Genomic DNA, 27301 nt, shown 5'->3' on the forward strand with positions numbered 1-27301 from the left:
TATGCACGGATGCATATGAAATTAGTATTTTCGAATTTGAGCTTTTAAAAATTGTAACCAAATGCATACAAACCATGAAACATTGTACTTGAAATTGTAAGTTGAAATACTCAGTTTCACAAAGGTGGTGACATTGTGGTCACAGGTGTGTGTTCTGCCTGAGGATGTAGCAGACAGATGCAGTGGTATCAGTGTATCAATCGCTATTTCAGATCCTGTGTGGGAATTATATGTCTGGGGCAGGTAAAGCAGGACCCTCCAGCTCCTCGGACACTGCTAGGTACACACTGTGACGTGCGGAGAGGAGGGGCGCGGCGCTGTGCGTTACTTGGTTAAAAACCTAAACCCCTGGAGAACAACGGCACCATTCAGTGACCGCAAGTCCGACATTCACACCAGCGCAAAGGACACCGGGAGGTAGAGAAGTGGGACAGACTTGACACAAGGCGCAATGGCGTTTGCGACAAAGTGGCTTTTTCTCCAAGGGGGGCTCATTTGTCTTCTCCAATGGACATCTATTTCGGCTTTCAACCTTGATACACAGAACGTGTTCAGAAAAAACGGAGAGCGCGGGAGCTTGTTCGGCTTCTCCCTCGCCATGCATAGGCAGCTGCAGCCCACCGATAAAAGACTGTAAGTTTGGTATATGTTATTCAATTCAGTGATCGTATGTGTTATTCTGCGTTATGTATGTGCCTTTCATTCATTTATTTAAAAAAACAACAACAGGGCAAACTTCTCTGTGTAACTGTTCGTCTTTTGTCTTGTTGTTTGGCTTACTTGGACAGGTTGGCACTTGTTAGGAGACAGCAGGTTCTTTGCACAGCTCCCCTGTAGTATAAACGATGCATTTCTGACGACTGTCTGGGAAATGCCCAACGTTTAAACAGGCTCTTCTACACAGGGTTTCAAAGGTCGAAGACTTTGGTAACACATTAAGAATCTCGAACCTGTCAGTGATGACATCATTGATTTGTTAATTATGTGCATTCTATTTTCAGGTACATTTCCGACGTGTATGAGTTAGTCACCCATGCTTGCTTGCTTGCTTACTTACCCTTGTGCTGTTCAGATGGACGAATACAGTTACTTTCATTATTAGAGGTATTCGCAATTGACTAAGAGTTTGAATAATGTAAGACTTCGGATATGCATTGCACATTTTCGGAAAAGCTCAGTGAGTTTAGAAACTTTTGAATTGCTCATTAGAAAAAGAAAGGGAAAGCCTCAATGCTGCTGCATTGGTATTCAGACGGTGGTGGGGGGGGGGGAGCTATTGTGATCCGCATGGCCTGACGGGGGTAACAAGTTAACAAAGCCCCTGTTTTATTGCAGAAAGCTTGCACGTTTATTTATTGGGTTTGCATTACACCGTTACTTTGTTGGTACAGTTGTAGTCATACGTCTGGCTTGCAGATAGAGCTACAGCCTGCGATTGTTATTTATTTTCCTCAACGCAGATTTTATGAATTCATAATATAAATAATAAGTGTGTAGTGGCTGGAAAACAACCCCTCTATAACATATTGGTTTGTTTATTTGCTTGTTTATTTACATGTGACTGAATCACAGGTGGTTGGGCTACAAATGATACACACCCTATTTTGCAGCCTTGGATTTTGTTGCAGAGATTGAGAGTTTTTTTCTTGGACCTACTTTAGTGTGTGTACTTTAGATTTTAAAGCCTTAAGATGTAAATTATTTCAATAAATATTCTGTAAAATAACTCCCCAGTTCAGTTATGTACTTTCTTCCTTTTCTTTCTTTATGTAAAAACAGCTTAATTATAGCTTTGATACTTCCTGGACCAGCACCAGCGTTTTCCATTTAACAACTCCGGTTTATACATTTAAGCTTAGATACTGCATATCACCCCTTTTCATAGCTTCATTCAGAAATAACAGCCTGCTTTTTCCTCCTTAATTTAGTGGGTGGGTGAGAAGAGTACTTTACAGTTAAGCTCTTAATTTAGTTTTAAGCATCTGTGCTCACTGCTGTTTGGGCAGGTGTAAACCCTGCCATGCAAAATTTGCTTGCCCAGAGGCTTAAATCGGGATTGCTTAGATGATACTGAAACTGGCACTGATGTATACATCAATTTTGCTACAGATTTTTCAATAAGTCTCTTCTACTGTGTCAGCTGTATTGAATTTAACCAGTAGGAGTCCTCGACCTTCACTTTATCTAATAGTGACTTGCTTTTTATGTTTTTGACCCAAGTCTGTGTGTTATCAGCCCTCTTTCCTGTAATTTCTCATTCGACAATAACAAGTGCACATGGAAATCAGCATATTCAGCTAATATGGACTTCTAGAGCTCTTTTTAAAGACCAGTTCTTGCTATTTAGACTTGAACATAATTTCTTCCATCACATTTTTTAATGAAAATGTGCTTCTATAGCTCAAAAGGTTTATGTTGATAAAACTACAGCACTTAACCAGTATATATACCTTGAATAAATCAATATTGTTTAAACCAATATAGCATTGTTAATATATGGCCGGTTTCCTTATTTTTTATTTTGCAAGACTGCAAAAGAGATTGCTGTGGACCATCTCGGGTATTTCCACCCAGATTTGCCTGTTAATGTACACTTTTTTTCCTTTTCCGTGTAAAAGTGTTATTTTTATCAGGAGCTTTAAAATCATGAACATTAAAATAATACATGCACAAGAGTGGGGGTGAGAGTTGAAATGTGGGTGATAGACTAGTTTGGGAGCATCATTTTGTTGGCATGTGAGACTGGGAGGAGGAATGCTTCAGTCTGCTGGTTGTAATTTGGCAGAGAGCTTGGTGCTTCATAAAGGAATGCATACTTTGGGATTGCAGGCAGACCTGTACATTTGCGAAACAAGGCAGGGAGGCATACTAATATGGGCAAGATTTGACCAAATATGCCATCAAATCAAATAATGATATGTTACAGTAGCTTTAGTTGAGTCAAGTTTACGTAGATGCATCATATGATGAGAAATATTTTGCTCTAGAGAAGAAATGAGTATTCAACTTGGTCTGTCAAGTATGATTTTGTGCATTTATTGTAAAGTTATATAATACAAAAATAATTTAAAAGTACTGTTTAAATGTTATAATAAATGCCCCCACACACATGCATATAAAATATGATTTTTAAAGAACACTTATAAATTGTGGTATAGATGTAGACAACAAAAGCACAATGTAGAAACAGTAAAGCAACATTTAAAAAAATCATAGCATTAATTGCATGATTTCAGAAACATTATGCAGTCAATTTAAATATTGTTGAAATCTTAAAAGTGAATGATTGAAGTTTACTTGAGGTAGATGCATCATATGATGACAAATATTTTGCTCAGGAGAAGAAACAATAAGAGTATTCTAGTTTGTCCATCAAGTGACTAACTTCCCATTAAGTGATGGGTGGTGCTTGGTTTGGATCGCATTTGTGCATTGGCTGTAAAATTGTAGACCCACTTTGGTCATCATTTGTAAATATCGTTAATATTATTAATGCTGTGAAATGCTTAACAGAGCTTCAGAGTAGCATAGAATGGTAGATGTCCTGCACATATCAGTTATAAATGAATAAGTACCATTGGTTCACTAAATGCTTACAGAAAAGCTCCCCTGTGATTTAACATTCACAACCTATGAAACAAAGCACTGGGGAAACGTTTTGTATACAAATTGCATTCGATTTCATTCTTATTTTAAACCAAATAATTAAAATGTTCTGATTGTAAATGGAATGGAAGTTATTTCTGACCAGTTCACATAACCCTCTGAACCAGCCTAAAACCATTCCCGAGTACAAGCATGTGCTTTAGTATACAGGTCAGTACATTATTCTGCTGCTGCTTCCCACAGCACACATTAGATCCTGAAAATGTGGTGCAACCTTCTTTACAAAGGCCTTTGATGATAAATGCCCTGTTGTATCTATATCAGCTATAAAGAAAGTATTCAGTCATAAAAAATGGGTGAACATATTTTGAGAATGTTATGCACGGTATAGGAATTAAGAATTTGACTATATTTTTCAGCTTCCAGATAGGAAACTTGTTACACATTTACAGTGGGTGTTGGCTCTGTGTAACCCGTGAATCATATCCTTAGACACACCCTACAGCAAGTCAGGCATACGCTGTTGGAGAGCACTAGCCAGGCCTCAAACAAACATGCCTTGCAGGTCTGTACTTTTCAGGTGGCTGTGAGCGAAGGAGGGGAACTGTGCGCACGCAGCATGCCAGGGCCCGTCTTGGGGGGACAGAGAAAGAGAGAGAGAATTTAACTGGAGGAGCGGTAGTTGGGTTGAAGCCAGAGGCTGCTAGCTGTAGCATGTTAGTGGCTTACAGAACCTGCATAAGCCTAGCAGGACAAGTGAATAACAGCTTTGCATGAGATCTGCAAGGTATTGATAGTTTCCTTTAACAATAGTCACATTCTGTGTGGTGCAATGAGCGTTTTCATAGTCATTTTTAATTACTTTGATGAATGCTGCCAGGCATGCAACTGGTAAAGTCTCCTGCTAAGATGTGAAAACCAAGCTGTCTCCAGCAATTTACTGTATCAAACTCTCCTTCGCATGAAAACAGACTCTTGGCGTTATAATTGTTGCTTTGTGTAGTATCTCTCTACTAGCTGAGTGAAATTGTTTTACAAATTGATACAGGTGGGAAGTACTTTTTCCCTTTGAGTCTTATTTCAAAGCCTGCTGTCCGCCTGGTAGTGTCTGTACTTCACTGATTTTTGTTAAGTTAATTTTACTGAAGGAGATTGCAAAATAGATGCAGATTGGGAGAGTAATGATGGGGACCATTTTAACTTTTTTGCAATGGGTATATTTTTGTAGCTTTGTCTTATAAATCAATAATTCTGCTCTTTTTATTAATTTAAAAATTTAGCTTTGCCCGAGTTATTCTCTAAATCACCATTTGTGATCTGCAGTTAATACTTGTCTAGAGTACTTAAACTTCTGTAGCCACCAACATGTGGTATAAAACAGTTTATTTCTCTGCTTTTCAAAGCGATTAAGATATTAATATCTCTGTCTGCGATTAATATTGTCTAATTTAGCCAAAAATTAACACTGATATAATGACTGGCATCTATTTAAACCCTGTGCTTGACAGTTACACTATTCACAATTTGGTTTTCAAAATATTTTCAATCCTATCATACAATCATATTTTCTTTTTGTTGTGATGAAGGGGACGAGAAGAGATTGATTTGAATTGATGGTGAGCAACTGTTTGACATTTAACAGGATTTTTCCATGCATAATTTCTCTGTGAGAGGTGAATGTGGAACAAGAATGAAATGTGTTGTCTCTGACAGGGGGAGAGAATGATTAATTTCAGTAAGGAAAAGAGACCAGACGGATTTGAAAGGCTGATGAAGTGTGTTAAAGTCTTGGCACTGGCATGGCCACACATTGAAGATTTTTGTTCCCCAGCTTTGATATTAGGAACTAAAAACAGGTCAGGTAGCACTGCCAGAGGAGGGCTGAGATCAGAGTTTATATCGCCAGTCTAATTTAAAACACAACATGTGGCTTATGGAGACATTGCCTGAGATTCTGCAGTATGCATCTGAGACCCATTCACTACAGGGTATTTTCAGGTAAGGAAACTTAAAAGAAGAAACAAGGTTGTCTAAAATTTAAAGCATTAAATCACTGTTCACTGAGGATGGATTTGTCTGTTGAATTACAAAATACCATCTTTTGAAATGAATACTGTTTTTAACTTTAGGCGGTTGCTTTTGCTGATACCAGGTGCTGCACACATGGATTCAGAGAGCAGTTCCCCTTTACCTGAACTCACATTAAACATTGCACCCATTCCTCAGCGCAGCTCCCCCACAGTCTCACTAGCAGTTCTGACCATAATAGATAGCAATAGAAACTCATGCTAGTATTTTACAACCATTTTGTTTGGATTTCTAACGGTAATGCCAATATTTGTTCAAACTGCCAAAAAAGGGCAGCACAGATTAGAATGGAATTTAGTAACTAAATGATTGGATTGTTTTTTAATTTCTGCATGATTAGATTTGCACTGCAGTCTGGCTTTCTGTGTGTTGTTTTTTCCCCAATGTGATCTGCTGCTACTATGTGGCACTGGTCCCCTTTCCTTCCTGTCATTCATTTAGTTTCCTGAGCAGTAAAACACTGAAGACATGTATTGAGGCACACGTTATATTTGTCTTGTCTTTTTGGGATCTGTGAACATGTCAGTGTAAATTAAGACGTTGAATGATTTATGTATGCTGTGATTGTAGTAAAGTAGGTGAATGTGGACAATAAGTACACACTTTGTTTATCTTTGTCAATATTTCATGGGTTATGGGGGGTATGGTATGGACTAATTAATAAAGAATTGGTAATAGCATCTAAACCAGGCAGGGCTGATTTTATTTTATTTTTTTGGTTCAGTTTGGCATAACTTGACTGTTATTCTAAGAAAAAAAATGATTATTTTCAGTTTCACTGAATGAAACATCTCTATTCCTTCCGATGGTGTTTTTGACTCTCTGTGTACAAATTGTAATGGACAGTAGTGTCTCTTCAACCTCAAACCAACAAGTGTGTCTTGGTTTTGTAAGCTGGTAAAGTTAAAACAGCTGCAGAGCTTCTCCTGGCTTTGAACGTGCAGCTGGGGGGAAATGGACCACATCTTGAAGTCAGGTTTTATTGTCATCCCCCACCAGGGCTCTAATTCAGTACAAGACACTTGGTAATTGAAATCGGGTTACTTGTGGACATCTAATAAGCCAATGCTTGCATGAGGTCAGTTAAAGACTAGGCTGTTCACAGTGAACCTGTACACTGTATTTTGCCCCCTAGAAACCCTGCTTAATCATTTTGCTATTGAAATGTGCTGGTGGTTAACACTGCAGAGAGACACTAGGGTATTATAACCATTTAACAGATACAATTACAAATTATAGTATTGGGGGAAAAAAAATAAAATGTGATAAAATGTTTTACTGAATTTAATTTTAGCATCACTTTTTTTTTTAATTAAAAAAAATCCTAGGTAAAGAGTGCCCTTTGCAATTGACCAAGATCTCAAGCAATCTGAAACCAATTACCAGGAAGGGTTGACAGAACCTTACAAGCCTACATGTTAGCTGTGCAAAAGTAACAGCAGGATGCTCTGACGGTCAGTAATGTGGCTGGCATTATTCATGGCTCAAAAAGGTGCAGCTTTGGATCCAGTATTCCTGAAATAATTTCATGGTATCAGTCTGTTTCAGATGTTATTTATTTGATATGAATACATATTTAGACAGTGTAACTCCCTAGAGTTTTTAAACAAAGATGTTCCACTCTGGGGTACTGTATTTGAATTTTAACAGCTAGCTTAAATGAGCTGAACAGCAGAAGTCTGTTTGAAGCGATGTACTACATACAGTCACTCGTGGTTGCAGTTTTTGGAAGAGTTCCCATGCTTGGGTGACACTACCTCATTTCCAAACATATTTTTACCCCATTGTATATAATCAGTGAGTGTGAACAAGCTATTTCACGCCTCAGGGAGGCACTGGCTGGGGTTGTTCAGGTACCTTCTAGCTCCTCTTCCGTGTTCCTGGGAAAAAGCCAAAGTGGTGCTCTTTCCTGCCAGATCGGGACCCATCAGGAGAGTTGTGGGGTGGCTGACCTGTCTCAAAACACTGCACTTAATTGTTTTTCTGAACTATGTTGTAGATTTTCCAGGAAAAAAACTACACTTCAACTTAATATCATATACTTTAATATCAAATAATGGATTCAACTATTAAAGTGGAATCCTAAGCACCTTGAAGAATATACTTCTAAAGATTCTAGTGTGTTGCAGTGAAGCAAAAGACCATCAGATACTCCTAATTAGCAATAATTAGTCTGTCCTTGCCTGGTATAATGAATTGATACTCAAGGGCATTATGAGTAAATGCTTTCTTTGGAAGTGAAACAGACCTGCCTATACAAGGGCCTGTGCACTACAGATCCCAGGCTGTACAGGAAAAATAACTGATCCAGGAGGATTGTCTGTTGCACCTCTTCCGTTGCATGCACAGAACATATTATACATAACTGAAAGGGTGTGTTCTGGGAAGGGGATGAAGCAGCACATAGTTTTCAGATGAGATGGCATGTTTTATTTCCTAATAATGGAAACCTTGTGTTCATGTGTCCCGTAGTCTTTGGCCCTAAAATCTGAACTATTGCATGTAAACGTCAATGTTACCCCTCAGTAACCTGCTAAATTCTGCAGCCATCTTTGAAACGCTTTGCTGGGGATCTTGAGCTGTAGAAGAAAATATACTCTGGTGTGATTTTTCTGTTCTTTTTTTAACTTCACTAACAATAACAAGATTTGAGATGTTTCTGCTCAATGGGTTGTACTGCATCTCTTAGTTACCTTCACAATTAATTTCTCTGTGAACTATGGAAGTAATGTTTTGGTGAGAGGTGAATAATGAAAAGAAGTACAAATAGAAAATCTTCAATTTTGTTCAGTGACAGTTACAGTAATCAGATTAATGGTATTCCAAACAAGATGGCAATTACTAATGAAGTATCTCTTTCAAGTAATTTTAGAGTGGTGGTGGAAATAAATAGCAGTTACACACACTGTACCTCCCTTTAGAATGAGTGTGAAAAGACAGTCAATTGGGAATCAATACACTACAAGACGTCTTGCACAGTACTGCTTTTCAAATACAGCTGTGCTGGAAAGCCATATTGACTTTGTTCTGATTTACATTGAGGTTTGCCAAGGGAGGGGGGTTCCTGTTGGTATGTTGTGATTTTTCACCTGAAAGGTCAAATGAAAGGTCCTCATGACCTAAGCCTAAGGATCAGTAGGAGATTTACAGTAGAGCACTGGGATTTATGTGGATTGGGTTTAGGGTTAAAATAACTGCTTTTTAATTGAAGAATTGCCCTATACTATAGGCTGAGTGTCAAAACATATCCCATGGTTATCCTCCAATTATCTCTCATCCAAAAATGTTAAACATTTAAAAATAAGTTTAAACATTTAAGCTCTATCATAACCACCCCCCACACACACAATACTTGAAAAGTGCCCTTATTTTTTCTCAATATGCAGAAAACGTTAAAAGGGCAGGGACTTGTTACAGCCCTGCTTTTTAACATATTTTTGTGATGATGAAACATGTAAACAACTAAGCAATATTTGAACAAAATTACATTGGATATTTCAGCAGAGAAGCGTTAACTGACAGATTACAGGAATGTTGCTGTCAATTATAAGTATTGCTAAAATCTTAATTGCTAACACAATTTATTATACATAAACAAAAGGAGTTATGTTCCCAGTAAAGTATTAAGATTAATAAATATCATGTTTTTCACATTGTTAATTAAAATAAGTGTTGTTTTCAGTATTAATACGTGTTAAAACAAAATGTCTTGTCTGAAGGTAAAGGACCAGGGAAAGAAGGTACTTGATAAATCTTGTCACAATAAGGCTATGCATTCACACGATATGTCTGAATCACTATATAACAAAGCAAGGAAAAATAAATCATGAACCTATATACCCCATCTACGTATAGCCTTCAGTATTGTTTCCAGGGACACAATAAAAAGTGCAAAGGGATTAATATATAGATTCACGATTATGGTATTGTTAAATTACACTCTAGAAATGATATCTCAATAAAGGACAAGGTATTGTGTAAGTTAATTCAAACACTGGCACTTCTGGAATATGGATAGAAGAAAAACATTGTAATAAACAGGTATTGTACAAAATAGCACACACAGTATGTTGTCCTTAATCAAATAATGCATTAAAAACAATACATTACTTGTCCTTCACATTTAACTTTATTTTTAACAGAGGAATTAACCTGATTTCCTTTCACAGAGCCATATATTACTCATTTATAGCCTGTTAATGTTAATATACTAAACAGAATTGTGTATTTAATCACCAATTTGCGTTAATGTATTTCTGATATCCTTTAAAATGAATTTTAGATTTTTGAAAAGATTTGCAGATATTTTAAAATGAGCATAGTAAACAATGACTGTCCTGCCTCAGGCTGGAAAATGTGACCCACTGAGAACTTCACTGCAGCTGCCCAACAATTAGCTTCTTGTTTGCAGTTTTGTGTGAAAACTGATTTATTTAAAACTCCATAAGTACAGATAACTAAAAAACACACCAAATGATTAAATGCCAGTCAGATTCAGTCGGTAAATATGTAATGGTATTATGAGGTATCTTTAAAGGGCACAGGTATGTAGGGCAGAAGCCTTTGGAGAATAGCAGTAGGTCTTTTAATACATTTTTGGAGATTTTTTTGTTAATGCATAGACCGGAAATAGCAACCAGTCCTGATCCTGGAGAGCTTCAGTCCTACAGGTTTTATAGTCTCTCTAAATCCTCAATCAGTGGATATCTAGAACATGTGGACATTCTGACGAAGACCAGTTAAGCAGATAATGATTTGGATGAAACAAAAATGGCACGTTTTTACCCAGGTCCTCCACAGCTGCTGTTTGCTGAAAACAGTAAAGGGTTTTATGCAGATGAGAACAGAAATTTGCGGTTTATTTTTTAAGTAAGGGTAGAGGGAAACCGACAGGCTAAATATCTAGTCTAAAACTGCATTTTGTTGAAGTGCACTGATTAAGAAGAAATCCTGATTGTACTTATCTCATTGGAGCAGCCAGCCAAACTGATGGCAATGATATTTATTTTCACAACAAGTTACCGATGACCCAAAACTCCTTGACCCTTTGACTTGCACTTCAGTTGCATTTTGATGGGGCTGCTACTGCTCTGCAGATAGTACAGACTCTAGCAAGGGGATGGCCAACCATACCTATTAGTAGTCCCCCAGAAAGTAGGTGCACTGTTTGTCTGTAATCCCAGCAACACAACACTTTTACAATGATTAAAACGTGACTAATAGTTAGTTGTACAAGGTGCCATAGATCCCCATATTGTGTGCTAGTCCTATCACTTCAGCACAAGCAGAACTAGGCTGTGTGTAAACAGGTTAGAGCATCTACATGCTAAAGAGGCAAAACCAGACAGAGCAACTTAAGACAGATGTGGTTGTATTAGACAATATTGACTCCTTATGCAATGCCATAGTGTTGCCTTCATGCCACTGATAATATATGAATGGATATGCAGCTATTTTGGTGTAATTAACAATTGAAGCCATAAAAAGGAATTGTGCTCAAGCAAAAACATCACAGATTTTATGGATTAATATTACATTTGGCTTGCATGGATTAAAGCCAATATTTTAGTATGCAATAGTCCTAAACATTTGTCCAAACTAAATATATTTATAATTGGTATATACATGTTTTTAAACTGGCCTTGCATCCATAAACTTTTGATATCGATTTGTTTAATTTATATTTTTAATTTTCCACAAATTGGCTTTTCCGAATAAAGCAGGGGACTGGGCATATGTGCATCAAGCAGCACTTTTTCCTCCAATATTGCATGTCACCATGTATCTGTCCTTGTATTCTGGACCGCTGTCAGCTGGCCAATGGGAGGAATGAAACCGCAATACAGTGCTGCTGTGGGATTCCCTTCCAACTGTCTCATATGCCGCACATGGTTACTGTCTGTATCACCAGCTACTGGAGAGTAGTCTTTTTGTTTCCCTCCACAAAGAGGACTTGTGTGGCGAAATTCTCTGGAGTGTTTGAATGAATGTTATCACTGAAGCATCCAGTCCTCATGGAGATAAGGAGCTTTTATTTGAAAGAATTCACTGAAGATGTGTCATGTTTTTATTTATCTATATATGGTTCCCCAGTTGGCACTTTTGATTAGAGTGCCATGCAAAACACTACTAATTAGTGAAGAATATTTTCCCATGACATAGTATGTAAAATTAATTGTAACATTACCAATTTCCAAAAAGTGACCTAACAACAAGAAGTCCAGATGCTTCAGCACATCCGATGCCACTTCCATACTTAAACTCTCACCATGTTCTTTTTGGTTTGGTTGAACTGGCAATTTTGTTTGGTTGAACGCTTGGAGCTTGAGTGGTAAATTAAATGAAAAATGCATCTGAGTCTAGTCACTGACACTCAAAATGGCATCCTGCATGCTGTGTGTGCTGTGCCATGAGCGCTGTGTGTTGGTGTAACTCTGTTACCGCCATATATTCTGATCTGACTAAAGACTAGCATTGTGCTGCAGGTGAACCCCCAAGAAATTTGGCAATGAGAAGCTCGCAAAGATTCTGTATTTCTGTCTTTTTCTTCAAAGTGTTAAAGTTCATTTCTTAGGTAGCAGTTGTATGCAACTCAAAGTGGAGGGAATACAGCTCCCAGCTGCTTTAACAAAATCTGTGGCTCTGTATTCTCAGTCAGGCTTTTGCTGTGTTGGCATGTTCTCTGTGGGTCGGTCTCATTGAATCCCATCTGGATATTCCTGTTCATTTGTACTACGTTGAGATCTGCTTTGCCTCCATTGTACATGAGCCTTGATTACCGAAATATATATATTGTAATCCCAATAAAAATAATATAACTCGCTGACCATGTTTCATGCCTGATCTGCGATGATATAAAATTTAGAATTGATGGTTGTGGTAATTTTTTCTGTGTTCTGTATTTTCAGATTGCTAGTTGGAGCTCCTCGTGCTAAAGCCTTAAAGCATCAGAAAGCCAATATAACAGGAGGACTGTACAGCTGTGAGTTTACAACACAGTCAAATGACTGTAAGCGTATTGATTTTGACAATGAAGGTAAGCATTTCACATGTCTTTTAGTGGAACCAGGGAGAACTGTTGATGTTTCTTGTTGTGATTCATGTCTGATAAGAGACAATTTTTACCAGATATACTGTGCCTTCTAAAATTATTCAGACCCTTCCTATGGTGTCCCATTTAGTGAAATTACAAAATGATGCATACACATTTTTAAATATTTTATTTCAAACTTCAACACTTAAACTGAAGTCTTTTAAGGGTAAGATTAGTTTTTGCTAACATTTACTGTAACTTAACAATGTTGATTGCATAAGTGTTCAGAGCCCTCAACTCAATATTTGGTGGAAGCACTTTTGGCAACAATTATAGCCACAAGTTACAGCATTGTACTTTGCATTGATTACTGTGAGGAGAAGATTTATTTCATTTATATGTTTTGCTTAGTTCTTATATTCATGTCATCCTTTCAGCTGATCCAAATGATGAAAGCAAGGAGAACCAGTGGATGGGGGTGACAGTACAAAGTCAGGGACCAGGAGGGAAGATTGTGGTAAGTGAAGTGTTAGAAACTATTATCATATTATATGAAGTATTATATCACGTTAAATATATATATTTATGAAGCAGATTTAACTTGTCACAATCCCTATTTTATGGGGGGTGGAAGCTGATGCGTTTGGACTGTGTCGTTTCTAGACATGTGCCCATCGCTACCAGAAACGGCGGTTTGTGAACACACCTCAGGAGTCGCGCGACATCACCGGTCGCTGCTACGTGCTGAGCCAAAACCTTCAAATTGATACAAATGCCGATGAAGATGGCGGCAGTTGGAAATTCTGTGAGGGCAGGGAACGAGGCCATGAGAGGTTTGGCTCGTGCCAACAGGGCTTGTCAGCGACCTTCACAAAGGACTTTCATTATATTGTATTTGGAGCACCAGGTGCCTACAACTGGAAAGGTAGGAGTGCAGCCTCTACCTCCTGAAAGTTTACACCTGTTCTTGAGACAAATTGAGAATTACTTTAAATCATTTGAGATTCTAAAAGTGCATTTTATTCCAATGCATGACATTTGGAAAATTAAAATATCTTAAAGCATTCGTTTTAAATTAAAAAACGATTACTTTCCTTATGTAGTGGCTGAACAGTTTCTGCCATTCCATATATATATAAATTCTGCTGACCTCTGCAGGTTGAGAACAGATTACAGTTCCTTTAGACGCAAGCATTCTTCATGCCTGGGATGCTTGCTCCATTTTAATTTAACTTTTAAAATTCTCAGATCTCTAAGCCTTTCACACTTTTGGTTTATTTAGTAAAGCAATCAGTTTGTTCACGGTCACCATCATCAATGTATCTGATTTCCACCCTCCTCCCCATGCATTAAGTTTTAAGCTTTGGGTTTCTCATTACTGTCACCTGTCTTTATTTAATGACATGATTTTGCCTCAACAAACATTTCACCATGAACTTCACCTCCATTACTCCAGGCATTGTACGAGCAGAGCAAAAGAACAGCACACTGTTGGAGTTAGGAGTATTTGATGACGGTCCTTATGAAGTTGGTGATGAAAATCGCTTTGACCAAGACCTAGTGCCTGTGCCAGCTAACAGTTACTTAGGTAGGTTGTGTGGAAAGTATGGAAATTAATCACTGTAGAGGATAGAGTTTGAAATTGATTGACCATTTACTATGTGGTCATGTGCTATGTGATTATTTCCCAGAATGGTTCTACACTGACCTTTACTTTTTGCAAATCTACAGTTATTTCCATATCACCATTGCATTACATTTGTGGTGGTTTTTTATCTTCAGAGGGAACGCTGTTGTATTTTGTGTGTTCAGGTCTGCTGTTTATGACTACTTTGTCGGATGCTGATCCTGACCAGTTTGTGTATAAGTCACTTTCCCTGCAGGCAAAATTGGAAAAGGCTGTAGATGTGATGGCCAATAGCTACTTAGGTTTGTGACCTTTCTGGTGATTAAATCATGCACCCGTGCCTTCATGTATGATTTTCATTATGAGAGCATCTCCATGCGTATGAATTTCATTTGAATGCAATTGTGCATGTGTCTCTAATCCACCATCCTGTAGGGCCAGCTGCCTGATAGTTTTATTTGTTTAACCTTAAAGCAGAAATGAACAAGAATAATGTACTTGTTTAAAAAAGCTAAACAATAAACATAAAGCAAAACATCAATTTTGTATTTTCATGGATTTTTATATTCTCATATGTCATAATTCTCATTGATGTGCCATGCATGAATCCCTATAATCGATCTATTCCTGATTTCGTGGTGTAAGTATTCTCTATACAAAATATAATATTTTAAAAGGGGAATTATTGGTTGTTTCCCAAAACCTCCCCTCAGATGTACCCCTCTGAATGTCCTGGTGGTATGTGCATCTTATGTAGAGAAAAATCTATTGAGTGGATAATTTCATGCATGGCAAGTAGTTTAATATCATTTTTAATGTGTATCTTTTACATGACCCATAGCTACAGGTTGAGCATGATGTGTGATTTGTTGGTTTTGACATTTCAGGGTTCTCCCTGGACTCTGGGAAGAGCATTACCAAGAAGGATCATTTAACAATTGTGTCTGGAGCACCAAGAGCCAACCACAGTGGAGCTGTTGTCCTGCTGCAGAAAGAAGGACAACATTCAAGAATGCTTTCCCCACAGTACATTCTTGAAGGAGAAGGGCTGGCGTCATCCTTTGGCTATGATGTAGCTGTGGTTGATCTCAATGGAGATGGGTATGTTGAACAGTGTTAAAAAAGTGATCCTTTATTGCAATTTGGTTAACTTTTTGTGTTCTAACTGATGGGGCTATAAATAAATTACATAATGGTATTGATTGAGTTTGTGTGTGTGTGTGTAATGGTTAACTTTCCTTTCTAGATGGCAAGACATTGTTGTGGGAGCTCCACAGTTTTTTGTCAAAGATGGAGAAATTGGTGGAGCAGTCTATGTTTACATCAACAATGAAGGAAAATGGGATAAAGTCAAACCCATCCGCCTGAATGGAACCAAAGATTCGATGTTTGGGCTGGCAGTTGAAAACATTGGAGATGTTAATCAGGATGGGTATCAAGGTAGGGAACATTATAGTAAAATCCATGGGTTTCATTCTAGATACAACTTTTAATACAAATATTACTTTAACTGTTCTGCTTTGTGAGCTGATGAACAGAACAGCCATTGTCTGCATTCTGACAGTTTGTCTTTCACACAGATATCGCAGTTGGTGCACCCTATGATGATAATGGTTCGGGAAAAGTATTCATTTATCATGGATCTAAAAATGGAATTATCACCAAGCCAACACAGGTATGCAGCCAATATGTAATGACTGTGTCAATGCCATCCTTTTTTCAGCTCCAGCATGGTTTTTAAGCATCTTTGGTCTGTCAGTTTTTGTTGGGCAGATAATGAAGTATTCACTACTCTACACACAAGGATGTTTGTTTTTGGCCTCAGCTGATGCTAAACTGGTCTTTCTTTTTAAACTAAGGGTGAAATTCAACCACAAGTGATTAACTTATAATGGACCTTTGTCACTCTATTCAAGGAAGTGAAGTAAAATAATCTATAATTACTCGTTTGTCTGTCAGATATGCCTCCTCAAATTGGGTTGATATGCAGTAATAAACTTATCTTCCTTTGATTTCAGACCCTCAGTGGAAAAGACAACAATATTCAATTATTTGGTTATTCCTTGGCAGGGAATATGGATTTGGATTCAAATTCATATCCTGATATTGCCATTGGATCACTATCAGATGCTGTATTGCTTTACAGGTATGTGTGTGTGTGTATGTGTATATGTATTAAAAAGAAATGATCTTGTACCCCCACTAAAAAATGTAATCCATAATGTTTGTCTTTGTGTTTTTTCCTTCTTTCCTGTCTTTCAGGTCAAAGCCAGTTATAAGCATTAATAAGGCAATAGAAATAACACCTAAGGAAATAGACCTGACCAAAAAAAACTGTGGTGACAGTATATGGTAAGACATACGATTAAAAAGCAGTCGTTGTTTTAGAAAGGGCAAGGAGCCTGTTCTGTTTTTCTAAGACCCTAGGACACAATAATGTTCATGTTATTTCTGTCATTTGTTTTTTCATTCTTCAAAACTATGGTAAAGTGAAAATCTCATAAATGTTCATTCCATTTTTTTAGCATGGATATAAAAGCATGTTTTTATTACACTGCCAATCCAAAAGACTACAGCCCTAAACTGAGTGAGTATATTCGTTTTTTTCCCCATAAATTTAAAGATTAGCAAGTTGTCAATGGAAGCAGACATCCTAACATTGTTTTGCTTTCTGATAGCTGTTGCCTACACATTTGAAGCTGAAGAAGACCGGAGGAAACTAAAGCTGCTTTCAAGAGTATTTTTTACAGATAGAAATGCAGATGACCCAGACTATCGATCTACTGGAACTTTGGAATTGAAAGGGCAGAATCAGCGGCAATGCGTTTCCAAAAAAATAAAGCTGACGGTAAAGTTAATTTAAGATAGCATAAAAAAATGATATATTTTGACGTGCAGACATTTTTTAAGATTTCCTTATCTGCAATTTGCTTTTGTTCATTTTTATTTTTGTAGAGTTCCAAAATCCGTGTAAGTTAATTTCTCCGACGTATTGAGAACAATCATATTGTCACTCCTCCCTTTTAGGAAAACATCAAGGACAAACTGCGGAGTATTCCCATATCTGTTTCTGTTGCAATCAAGAAAGCCAGGCGCAGAAAGAGACAAGCGAATCTCCCAGAGCTGGTTCCAGTGCTCAATTCAAACGAGCCAGTCAAAGCAGTATCGGAGGTATTGTTTAATAGTGGATAGAATAACTGTCATGTGCGGTCCCACTAATCAATTGAATATCTAACTCTTGGCTTCCAAATTAATAAACCCTCTTGCATGAGAATTATTTCCACGATGGAGACAGAGGGCACACTGCTCTTGAAGGTGCAGTCTTCTGCATTGGATGCTTAATATAGGTGTTAATCCTGGTGTTAAAAGCAAATGTTGAAGGACAAAACTACCAAAATGGGCTCTAGAATTTGACATCCCTCCTGCCTCCCTGCCTTAATTGAGTTCTGTTCGTCTGCCCCACTGCATTACCCAGGTCATCCTCGCATTAGTAGGACTACTTGGCAAAATACTATACAGCAAATAATAAATGACACCATTTGTTTTCTGTTTCAGGTCAACTTTGTAAAAGAAGGTTGTGGGAGTGACAACATCTGCCAGAGTAAATTAAATATCTCCTACAGGTTCTGCTATAAAGAGTCCAACCAAGATGTGTTTCCTCCCCTACCCATGTAAGCAAATGTGCAAAACCATACAGTTAAGACAGAATAGTAGCAGTGATCGAACTAATGGTTTCAAAGGGGGGTGACGATTAAGACCCTGTTTACACTTACTAGGGCAGCCTAAGTGCGTTCACCTACAGTGAGGGAAAAAAGTATTTGATCCCCTGCTGATTTTGTACGTTTTCCCACTGACAAAGAAATGATCAGTCTATCATTTTAATGGTAGGTGTATTTTAACAGTGAGAGACAGATTAACAAAAAAAAAATCCAGAAAAACGCATTTCAAAAAAGTTATAAATTGATTTGCATGATAATGAGTGAAATAAGTATTTGATCCCCTATCAATCAGCAAGATTTCTGGCTCCCAGGTGTCTTTTATACAGGTAACGAGCTGAGATTAGGAGCACTCTCTTAAAGGGAGTGCTCCTAATCTCAGCTCGTTACCTGTATAAACGACACCTGTCCACAGAAGCAATCAATCAATCAGATTCCAAACTCCACCATGGCCAAGACCAAAGAGCTGTCCAAGGATGTCAGGGACAAGATTGTAGACCTACACAAGGCTGGAATGGGCTACAAGACCATCGCCAAGCAGCTTGGTGAGAAGGTGACAACAGTTGGTGCGATTATTCGCAAATGGAAGAAACACAAAATAACTGTCAGTCTCCCTCGGTCTGGGGCTCCATGCAAGATCTCGCCTCGTGGAGTTTCAATGATCATGAGAACGGTGAGGAATCAGCCCAGAACTACACGGGAGGATCTTGTTAATGATCTCAAGGCAGCTGGGACCATAGTCACCAAGAAAACAATTGGTAACGCACTACGCCGTGAAGGACTGAAATCCTGTACAGGCCCATCTGAAGTTTGCCAATGAACATCTGAATGATTCAGAGGAGAACTGGGTGAAAGTGTTGTGGTCAGATGAGACCAAAATCGAGCTCTTTGGCATCAACTCAACTCGCCGTGTTTGGAGGAGGAGGAATGACCCCAAGAACACCATCCCCACCGTCAAACATGGAGGTGGAAACATTATGCTTTGGGGGTGTTTTTCTGCTAAGGGGACAGGACAACTGCACCGCATCAAAGGGACGATGGACGGGGCCATGTATCGTCAACTCTTGGGTGAGAACCTCCTTCCCTCAGCCAAGGCATTGAAAATGGGTCGTGGATGGGTATTCCAGCATGACAATGACCCAAAACACACAGCCAAGGCAACAAAGGAGTGGCCCAAGAAGAAGCACATTAAGGTCCTGGAGTGGCCTAGCCAGTCTCCAGACCTTAATCCCATAGAAAATCTGTGGAGGGAGCTGAAGCTTCGAGTTGCCAAACGTCAGCCTCGAAACCTTAATGACTTGGAGAGGATCTGCAAAGAGGAGTGGGACAAAATCCCTCCTGAGATGTGTGCAAACCTGGTGGCCAACTACAAGAAACGTCTGACCTCGGTGGCAAAACCCTTGTTGGCAATCGCAAAGTACTAAGTCGAAAGGGTCAAATACTTATTTCCCTCGTTAACATGCAAATCAATTTATAACTTTTTTGAAATGCGTTTTTCTGGATTTTTTTTGTGGTTATTCTGTCTCTCACTGTTAAAATACACCTACCATTCAAATTATAGACTCATCATTTCTTTGTCAGTGGGCAAACGTACATAATCAGCAGGGGATCAAATACTTTTTTCCCCTCACTGTATGTAGCTGAAAAGGAGGCCTAAAGTTGCGACGAAATGCACGCAGGGGTTAAAAAATGAACCAGTCACTCATGACATTATGCTTACAAGTGTATGCTATTTGTATCACAACTTATTAATATTGACCTGATTGCTTATAAATTGTTTGAATGTACCCATTAGCTATCGAATTAATACATTACCCAATTCAAATGTGTGTATCTTGGGTTCTGCAAGTCTAAACATGCTGTGATCGATTTCTACATTACAATAAATCACAATATTTATTCAGATATAATGCAGTTTGTCTTGTGAAGTTGTCTAAGATATATTTGGTGCTTGTATTTTCTTTTGCGTAGACGAGAACTGGCATTTCTTTTGAAACAGTAGAGTTTGCATTTTCTCTAGGGGCGTGGTTTGAGCTGCGTCATGCTCTGACACGTGTCGATTGGCCCAGGGCCCAGTGCGTTTAGATATACAGATAGGCCGGCCATGAAATGTATTTTGTATGCTCATGACAGCTTTGTTTTTGTTTTTTGCGTGAAAAGAATGTCCATTTGTCTTTTAGAGTGAATGGCCTGCCAGAGATCTCTCTCAGTGACCAGAAAGACATTGCTCTGGAAATAACAGTGACTAACGCTAATGGGGATGATGCTCATGAAGCTAGGCTTGTGGCAACGTTTCCAGATACTCTCTCCTACTCCGCTTCACGTACCCTTTCAGTGAGTGAAATGTGTACCCACTATATCTCAATGGCTTTCTGTGCTTTTTATTTTATTTGTATCCAATTCTAAAACTGCTGAATTATATTTTCACCAGGAAAAGGATGGGCTCTGCCATGCCAATCAGAATGGATCACGTGCAGAATGTGACCTGGGTAATCCATTCAAGAGAGATTCGAAAGTGAGTTTTGTTAAAAGTACATAGTTTTCCCATCATTGTTTTGTCCCACTGTTAAATTTAAACGCAAAGTACATGGCACATTTTAGAAAAGTTTTTCTGTAAAGTCCCAGTGTCAGTTATGCAAACGTTTGATTATTGAATACTTTTAAATTTACATTCAATATAAAGATAATGAATTTCCAAATATTTATGTAAAATATATTTTCTTTCAGATTATATTTGTTTTGATATTGAGTACTGCAGGGATTTCTTTGGACACAAAAGAACTTGAGATTGACCTTAAGCTTGAAACGTAAGTGGCTTAAGCATCTCCTATCTGCATGTCATTACTGTAGGGAATGTCCTGGGCTTTGAGCATACCTTACAGGGCTGGTTCTGAGGAGTTTTTAATTAAGAAATATTATGACCCAGTCATTGCTTTAAAACGGAAAATACTTATTGTTTTGTAATTGTTTCCCCCATTGTAGACCTGATGCATTGTAACCAAATTAATACTTTTACACTTCAAAGTACATGTTATACACAATTGTATCTACTTTACTCTCGATCCTGCAGGACAAGTGAACAGAAGAGTCTGGCTCCAGTTAAAGCAAAGGCCAATGTGGTAATTGAGCTGCTTCTATCAGTGTCTGGGTGAGCAGAATTCTGTGCTTTTCTTATGAAAATTGGTTGTTCCCTTTTTTTATGAAGGGGGGATTCTAAAGAGGTTACTCAAAGCAATTATATATTTATTTAATCAAGCAGTGGAGCTTATTATTGTTGCATAACTAACTGATTTTTTCTTATAAATAGTAGAAAAGCATAGTTCCTTCTATAAAAGTACATTCCTTCTCATAATAGACTTTTAAGAACATTATTGTAATGTTATTTTAATTGAATCAGTTGCCCCTGTATTTTTTTTTTAACTGCAACATAAAAAGCCTGGGAGAGGCCTGTTTTTTTGCTTTTGCAGTCCAATGCTAATCGTGTAAATTCAAACTTTCAGTCGTGCTGAAAAGTTGTTGTGTGAGAAAAAGCGCTTAGACACCTAAGATTTATTAAGTAAGTCCTTGGGCAGCAGTTCAATGCAAGTATTGTGAATGGTTGCGGTTTTATTTGCAGTGTGGCAAAGCCTTCACAGCTTTACTTTGGAGGGCAGGTGAAAGGAGAGAGTGCCATGGTGTCAGAAGATGATGTTGGCAATTTAATTGAATTTGAATTCAGGGTAAGTTTTTCTACTAATATTGAATATTGTCACTTTGCAACAGTTATTGTCCTGTTCTGCTCTTAGGATAATCTCTGGTTCCATGTAAACCTCCTGGAGGCTGAGGCCTGTTTTTACGATCACTAGAAGTATGGTATAATGAATTAATACAGAATCCTGATTGTTCAGTTTTAAAGGATTTGTGTAACAATTCAGAAATGAGAAGCAGCAAGCTGGCTTAGTGCTTAATGTCAGCAATATCTCTTAAAAGCATGTCTTAGGTGTTCTCTGTTTCTTCTGTTAATAAGTTAATAATTGTTGTGCTATCGTTTGTCTTCCTTCATAAGGTGATCAATTTGGGTAAGCCTCTGAAATCATTTGACAATGCCACCCTAAATATTCAGTGGCCCAAAGAAAATCATCAAGGGAAATGGTTGTTGTACTTGGTGAAGGTTCATGGCAGTGGTCTGGAGAAAGTGTCCTGCACCCCTAGAGAAGAAATTAATAATCGTAAATTAAAGGTAATTTTTTTTTTTTTTCAATTCCACTGATTTGAATTAAACTCATCTTAAACTAAAGGAAATATGATGTACCTTTGACCTGTTAAAAAGGCTTTTCAAATTTCATGTTGATATGTACTTCTTTTACAGTATACACAATATGTGGTGTTTTAATGGCCAACTGTTAAATCTTCCTGCTAAATTCATTTGATGCTCTTCATATTGAAGGATCTTTGACAAAGTAGGAAAAAGTGAGCTTGCTTATTTGTATTTATTAAGTGTTTCCCTTTTATTGCAAATATTGTGTGTGCAATACACAAATTGTCTAGTACAAAATAGCATTATCAGATATAGCATACTGTAGGCCTTTGTCATCTTTGTTGCTCTATTCCAAATGTTTAGGAAGCAATATAAATATATGTAGGGGAACCTAGTTGTTGTGTGTTTTTACCAGAGTTAATGCAGAACAGAGTTTGTAACACAATTCTTTGTTTTAGGCATCTACCAGCATTTCTAGGACAAAACGTGAAGCTGATGCAGCGAAATCATCACAGGACGGAAAAGTCTCCCTTCTAACAGACCAAAGGAAATATAAGACTCTGGTATTTTATTTATTTTTCCTTCCTTTGCACTGGTGGTAATTTTAATATGATAAATGATATATTGGAATAAAAGCAGCACTTAAAATGTTCAAGATTTTCACTAGCAACAGGAAGTTTTCTATATCTTTATAAAAAATATATATTTTTGATTGCAGACTTGTGGTGAAGGAGCTAAGTGTGTAACGATGAGATGTCCGCTACAGGGATTAGACAGCAACGCAATTATCACTCTTAGGTCAAGACTCTGGAACAGCACGTTCCTGGAGGTGAGTCATTACACTGCCTGGACTCTGGTGTTCAAGAGATCTACATCTTGTCCCATTTAAAAGTTTCTCCCAGTTTCCCTTTTAAATTATATTTTGATGACTGGTTTTGTTAAAACATGCAGAAACTGCTTTTTGTACCTCATCAATGTTTTAGAGCCACAACAAAACATGCTTGATTTATCCTTGGATGACTTATAACTTAGCTTTGTTTGTTACTTAACTTTTGTTTTACATGTACAATGGGATATCACTGATCCGTTTTTTTTTTCTTTCCCTTCCCTCTATAGAGTTACTCAAATCTGAATTATCTTGACATTCTTGTTAAGGCTTCCCTCAGCCTTGATGTCTCTGCTAGGAACATGGTGCTTAAAAATGCTGAAAGTCAGGTACAACCATCATTACAATCCAGTCTTATCAAATCGTTCTTTTTGTGCTGAGTCTGTCTCGGGTTGAGGGCATACATGCACTGGTTTTACTGCATCACTCACCATAACATCTCACCAAGCTGAATTTAAATGTCATAATACAGTGTCAGACATTTAACTCTCAGAGACTATTTTGTTTTTTGTTCCTCTCCAGGTGAGACTGACCGTGTTTCCAGAGAAGGCACAGGCACAGTACAGTGGAGCTCCTTGGTGGATTATCCTAATTGCTGTTCTCTTGGGAATCTTGATGCTGGGGCTGCTTGTGTTCCTGCTTTGGAAGGTAATGAAGAAGCAATGTTTGTACCTGTATTCAGCGCTGTTTCCACTAAATGGTAGTTCGAAGACAATTGTTTTCTCGAAGATGATCTTTAGAAAAGTTTTGTTCAATTGCAAGGAATACGACCTTTTGAGAAGATAATTGATGTAGCAAGTAAAGCCGGTCCTTTTTAAGATTAAACTTGTAAGGACAGATTGTTTAACGAGTAATATCTCCGATTCTGTGTGTTGAAGTCAATCAATATTTATTTAACGACTTGCTTCCTTCTAGTGTGGTTTCTTCAAGAGAGCCAAAAAAGACCATTATGATGCTGCATATCACAAGGCTGAGATCCATGTTCAGCCATCAGACAAAGAAAGACTTACTACTGATGCATAGGGCCCATCTCTGCCTCCAGTCACTTGGTAAAAAGATCAGTGAGTGTCTGGCTGTGGGAGTGGATTTTGGCATGGTGCGGGGCTTAACAAAGACTAACTCTGTTTTGCTCAGTTTTCTTGCAAATCTTTTTCAGTGCAGTTCTGAAACTGACATATACAATGGCTTCTAAAATCACGTCAAGCTAACATATTAAGGTATATTTTTACATATATCAACTTGCACGTTTTCACCAAAATGAACTAAATGTCAAGTGACCTGACCAGCCAACATGTTGACATAAACCGCAATACAGTCTAACGAAATGTAGAATATTATCCATATTTCTCCTATTTATTCCTTTACCAAATAAATCCTGATTCTGAATGTATTAATGGTAGAGGCCTATTACTTGACTGAACACTGAAGTGAAAATTAAAACCATTTGGTGAGAATTTGTATATGTAGATTTCTAGTCTGCACTGAAAATCTTTTTTAAACTCTGCAGCTTCAAGCTTTTTCTGTGCCACATATTAATCTTTCTTCTGCATCAAAGACACGGCTGCCAAGGTCTTCAGACTCACACTGAACTGTTTCTCCCAGTGTTTTTAAATGTGTCTTGATTCTCCAGGTTGCTGCTTTGCCATCCTGACTTCTGGGATTCCTCTCTTGCATACTGCTTTCCATATTTAATGTCATACATGTGTTTTTTTCTTTTTATAATCAAAAGTATATTTCAAGCTATTTCTCTGATTTAATATAACTGACTTTTTTCCTCCTCATTTGAACGGTATGAATGCTTTACTATAAACTTTACTATTTTTTTTTATTTTATTTTTTTTACGGTTATGTTCAACTAATTTACATTTTTTATAGGTTTTAATATATTTATTTTTATTCCCCCTTAGTGTGGATTTTTCAAACGTTCTAAGTATGATGACAGTGTTCCTAAATACCACGCTGTAAGGATACGAAAAGAAGAGCGTCAGTTTAAGGATGGGAAAACCAAACTTGACAAACTGGAAAAAAAGCAATGGATGACAACATGGAATGAAAATGAAAGCTACTCTTAAGACTTTCTGTGACTTTGTTGTTGAAGTCCGAAGCATGGCAGTGCGTCCTGTGCATTTCAAATATTGGATCTAAACTCCAGAACATTCCTTACGACTGAAGTTCTTTATTTTTTGCACATGCAGAAGATCATACATCAAACAAACAGATATTTACAAATGCCCCTGATGGATACTCCACTGTTAACAGCTGTACATCTTGTTGAAATATGGAAATCACATCTACTTTCACAGCCTGTTTTATTTACACCACTGTTGTACAAATATTTCTGTTTTAGGGAATCACTTGAGTTTGAACCTATTGTCATAATTTAGAAATTACCATATGGTATGAAGTTTAGTGTTAATGCTGAGCAATAGCTGTGAATGTCATTGGTTGTCCTGGCACATCCATCTTTTTGTGGATATGGACATATCAGCTATAGCACCAAACTAAAACTTTTACAACTTTAATTAAGCTTTTTAGCCTCACTACTTATTAAGTGCTTCACCAGTCATGTGTTCATCTGGTTTTTATGTATAGGCTGAAACATTTTGTACGTTTTGTATATATTTAAATATTTTTAGTACAATATGGTATTTATTTTATCATAGACTGTTCTTGCAATTAAATATAGGCCAAAGATACATATTGTCTTTTAAAGAAAAGAAAAATGCATTTAAAAAAGTAGTGTGCATTTGAATTTCCTTTTTATGCACTCTGTAAGATGGCAGTCCATTGCTTTTTGCTTAAATGTGACTGAGAACCCAGCCAGTCCAAAAGCAATATTCCCTTAGGATCAGTTTCTGAATTTGTAGTTGACATGTTTGGAAAGAACATGGCACCCATTGACTTAGTACACAATGTTTACAGCATTTGGTTTTGGGTTTCTTGGTTTCTTCTGCAAAATAACTCCTAACTCCCTTAGATTTCAGGGGAACTTTAAATGCAGTAGTAATTCAATTAAATGTTGGTGTATTGTACAACAATGATGCATTTTACTTTTTATATTGTTTTTTGATTTTGTATCTGAATCTTAAAGCCCCACACAAACATTCCTATAAAGTTGAAGAAAAAGGTTTATTGAAATACTCTAAACAGGAAATGGATTTAGATGTGAACTGTCAATTTTTAGCGGAGCCATTATTGCAGTTTTCAAGATAACGAAGGAAACTTGTAAATATTGTAATGTATGACCCAGAATGTTGCAAATGCTCTAAACAAATATTTTTATTTTTTCAAGTCTCATCACTGGCTACTTCCTTTAATAAATCCTGCACCCCAAACCTGATTCCTAAAATCAAGTTTACCTGTGGATTTTTTATTTTTACTGTTAAAATAATAAAAATGAATTAAAAAAATCTAAAAATAAGCATTGCTTTTTCTGTCTGTCTGCAATATTCACAATTTATTAGGCTTCATTCTACACAAGAGAGCACTTTAGATGAGTGCCCTATTTCCACTGGAGTAAAATTGGGTGTTTTCCATCATGGTCCTAAAGCCCCATGTACACACAATATTGTTATTTCCCACTGCCCTTACCTACTTTCTAACAAAACCTCAGCCAGGTGAATGGGCTCTGTGGAATTATAATAACTATAATTTAAAGAATATGAAGATGCTTTGTAAGCATGTGACAGAACTGTTTGCATGATATATTATTGGATAGGTAGATGCAGAAATACTGTCTGTAATTCATTGACCTCAAGAGAATCTTACTAATATTATATTAAGGTAATTTTGCCTAATTGTTCATCACATTGAACTTCCAGAAAACATTTTTTTTGTAGCTTGGTGCACTTCTCACTTTTATTAAATAATTATGTTGTATGAAATGTTCTACAAATTAAAGTAACTGAACACTATCAGCTATCCAATAAATGGGTACAGTATAAAACCACCCTTTTAAAAAAAAAAATACTTGGAAGCTCCAGGCTGATTCTTTATTTTCAAATGAATGGCAGAAACAATTCGATGTTGATAATGTATGGACATTGTGTTTGAAACCCCAGATGCTGATTCTCTGATTGCGAAGTGGTAGTCTTTTAAACTGTAAACT

At 37.4% G+C, this 27301-nt stretch overlaps 1 protein-coding gene across 1 annotated transcript; it reads left to right on the top strand.

Moving 5' to 3' along the window:
• Nucleotides 1–343: 343 nt before the first annotated feature.
• On the top strand, nt 344–26614 carry itga6a (integrin, alpha 6a). The gene is made up of 26 exons (XM_066688346.1): nt 344–633; nt 12603–12730; nt 13165–13244; nt 13391–13652; nt 14184–14315; nt 15242–15455; nt 15601–15794; nt 15935–16029; nt 16373–16500; nt 16617–16706; nt 16880–16941; nt 17033–17202; nt 17382–17525; nt 17910–18025; nt 20251–20404; nt 20502–20585; nt 20798–20877; nt 21141–21218; nt 21687–21789; nt 22116–22289; nt 22766–22870; nt 23026–23136; nt 23424–23522; nt 23716–23841; nt 24109–24242; nt 25101–26614. Exons 1-25 carry the CDS (start codon nt 452–454, stop codon nt 24214–24216), a joined length of 3219 nt encoding a protein of 1072 aa, XP_066544443.1. The 5' UTR covers nt 344–451; the 3' UTR covers nt 24217–24242; nt 25101–26614.
• The last annotated feature ends 687 nt before the right edge of the window (nt 26615–27301 follow it).

Source organism: Amia ocellicauda, chromosome 16, assembly GCF_036373705.1.
Source record: "Amia ocellicauda isolate fAmiCal2 chromosome 16, fAmiCal2.hap1, whole genome shotgun sequence".
NCBI classification, from domain to species: Eukaryota; Metazoa; Chordata; class Actinopteri; order Amiiformes; family Amiidae; genus Amia; species Amia ocellicauda.

Coding starts and splice junctions, on each gene's coding strand:
- itga6a (XM_066688346.1), top strand. CDS start 452: ATGGCGTTTGCGACAAAGTGGCTTTTTCTCCAAGGGGGGCTCATTTGT. Junction 22,290..22,765: donor TTAATAATCGTAAATTAAAG/GTAATTTTTTTT, acceptor TCTTTGTTTTAG/GCATCTACCAGCATTTCTAG. Junction 22,871..23,025: donor AAAGGAAATATAAGACTCTG/GTATTTTATTTA, acceptor TTTTGATTGCAG/ACTTGTGGTGAAGGAGCTAA.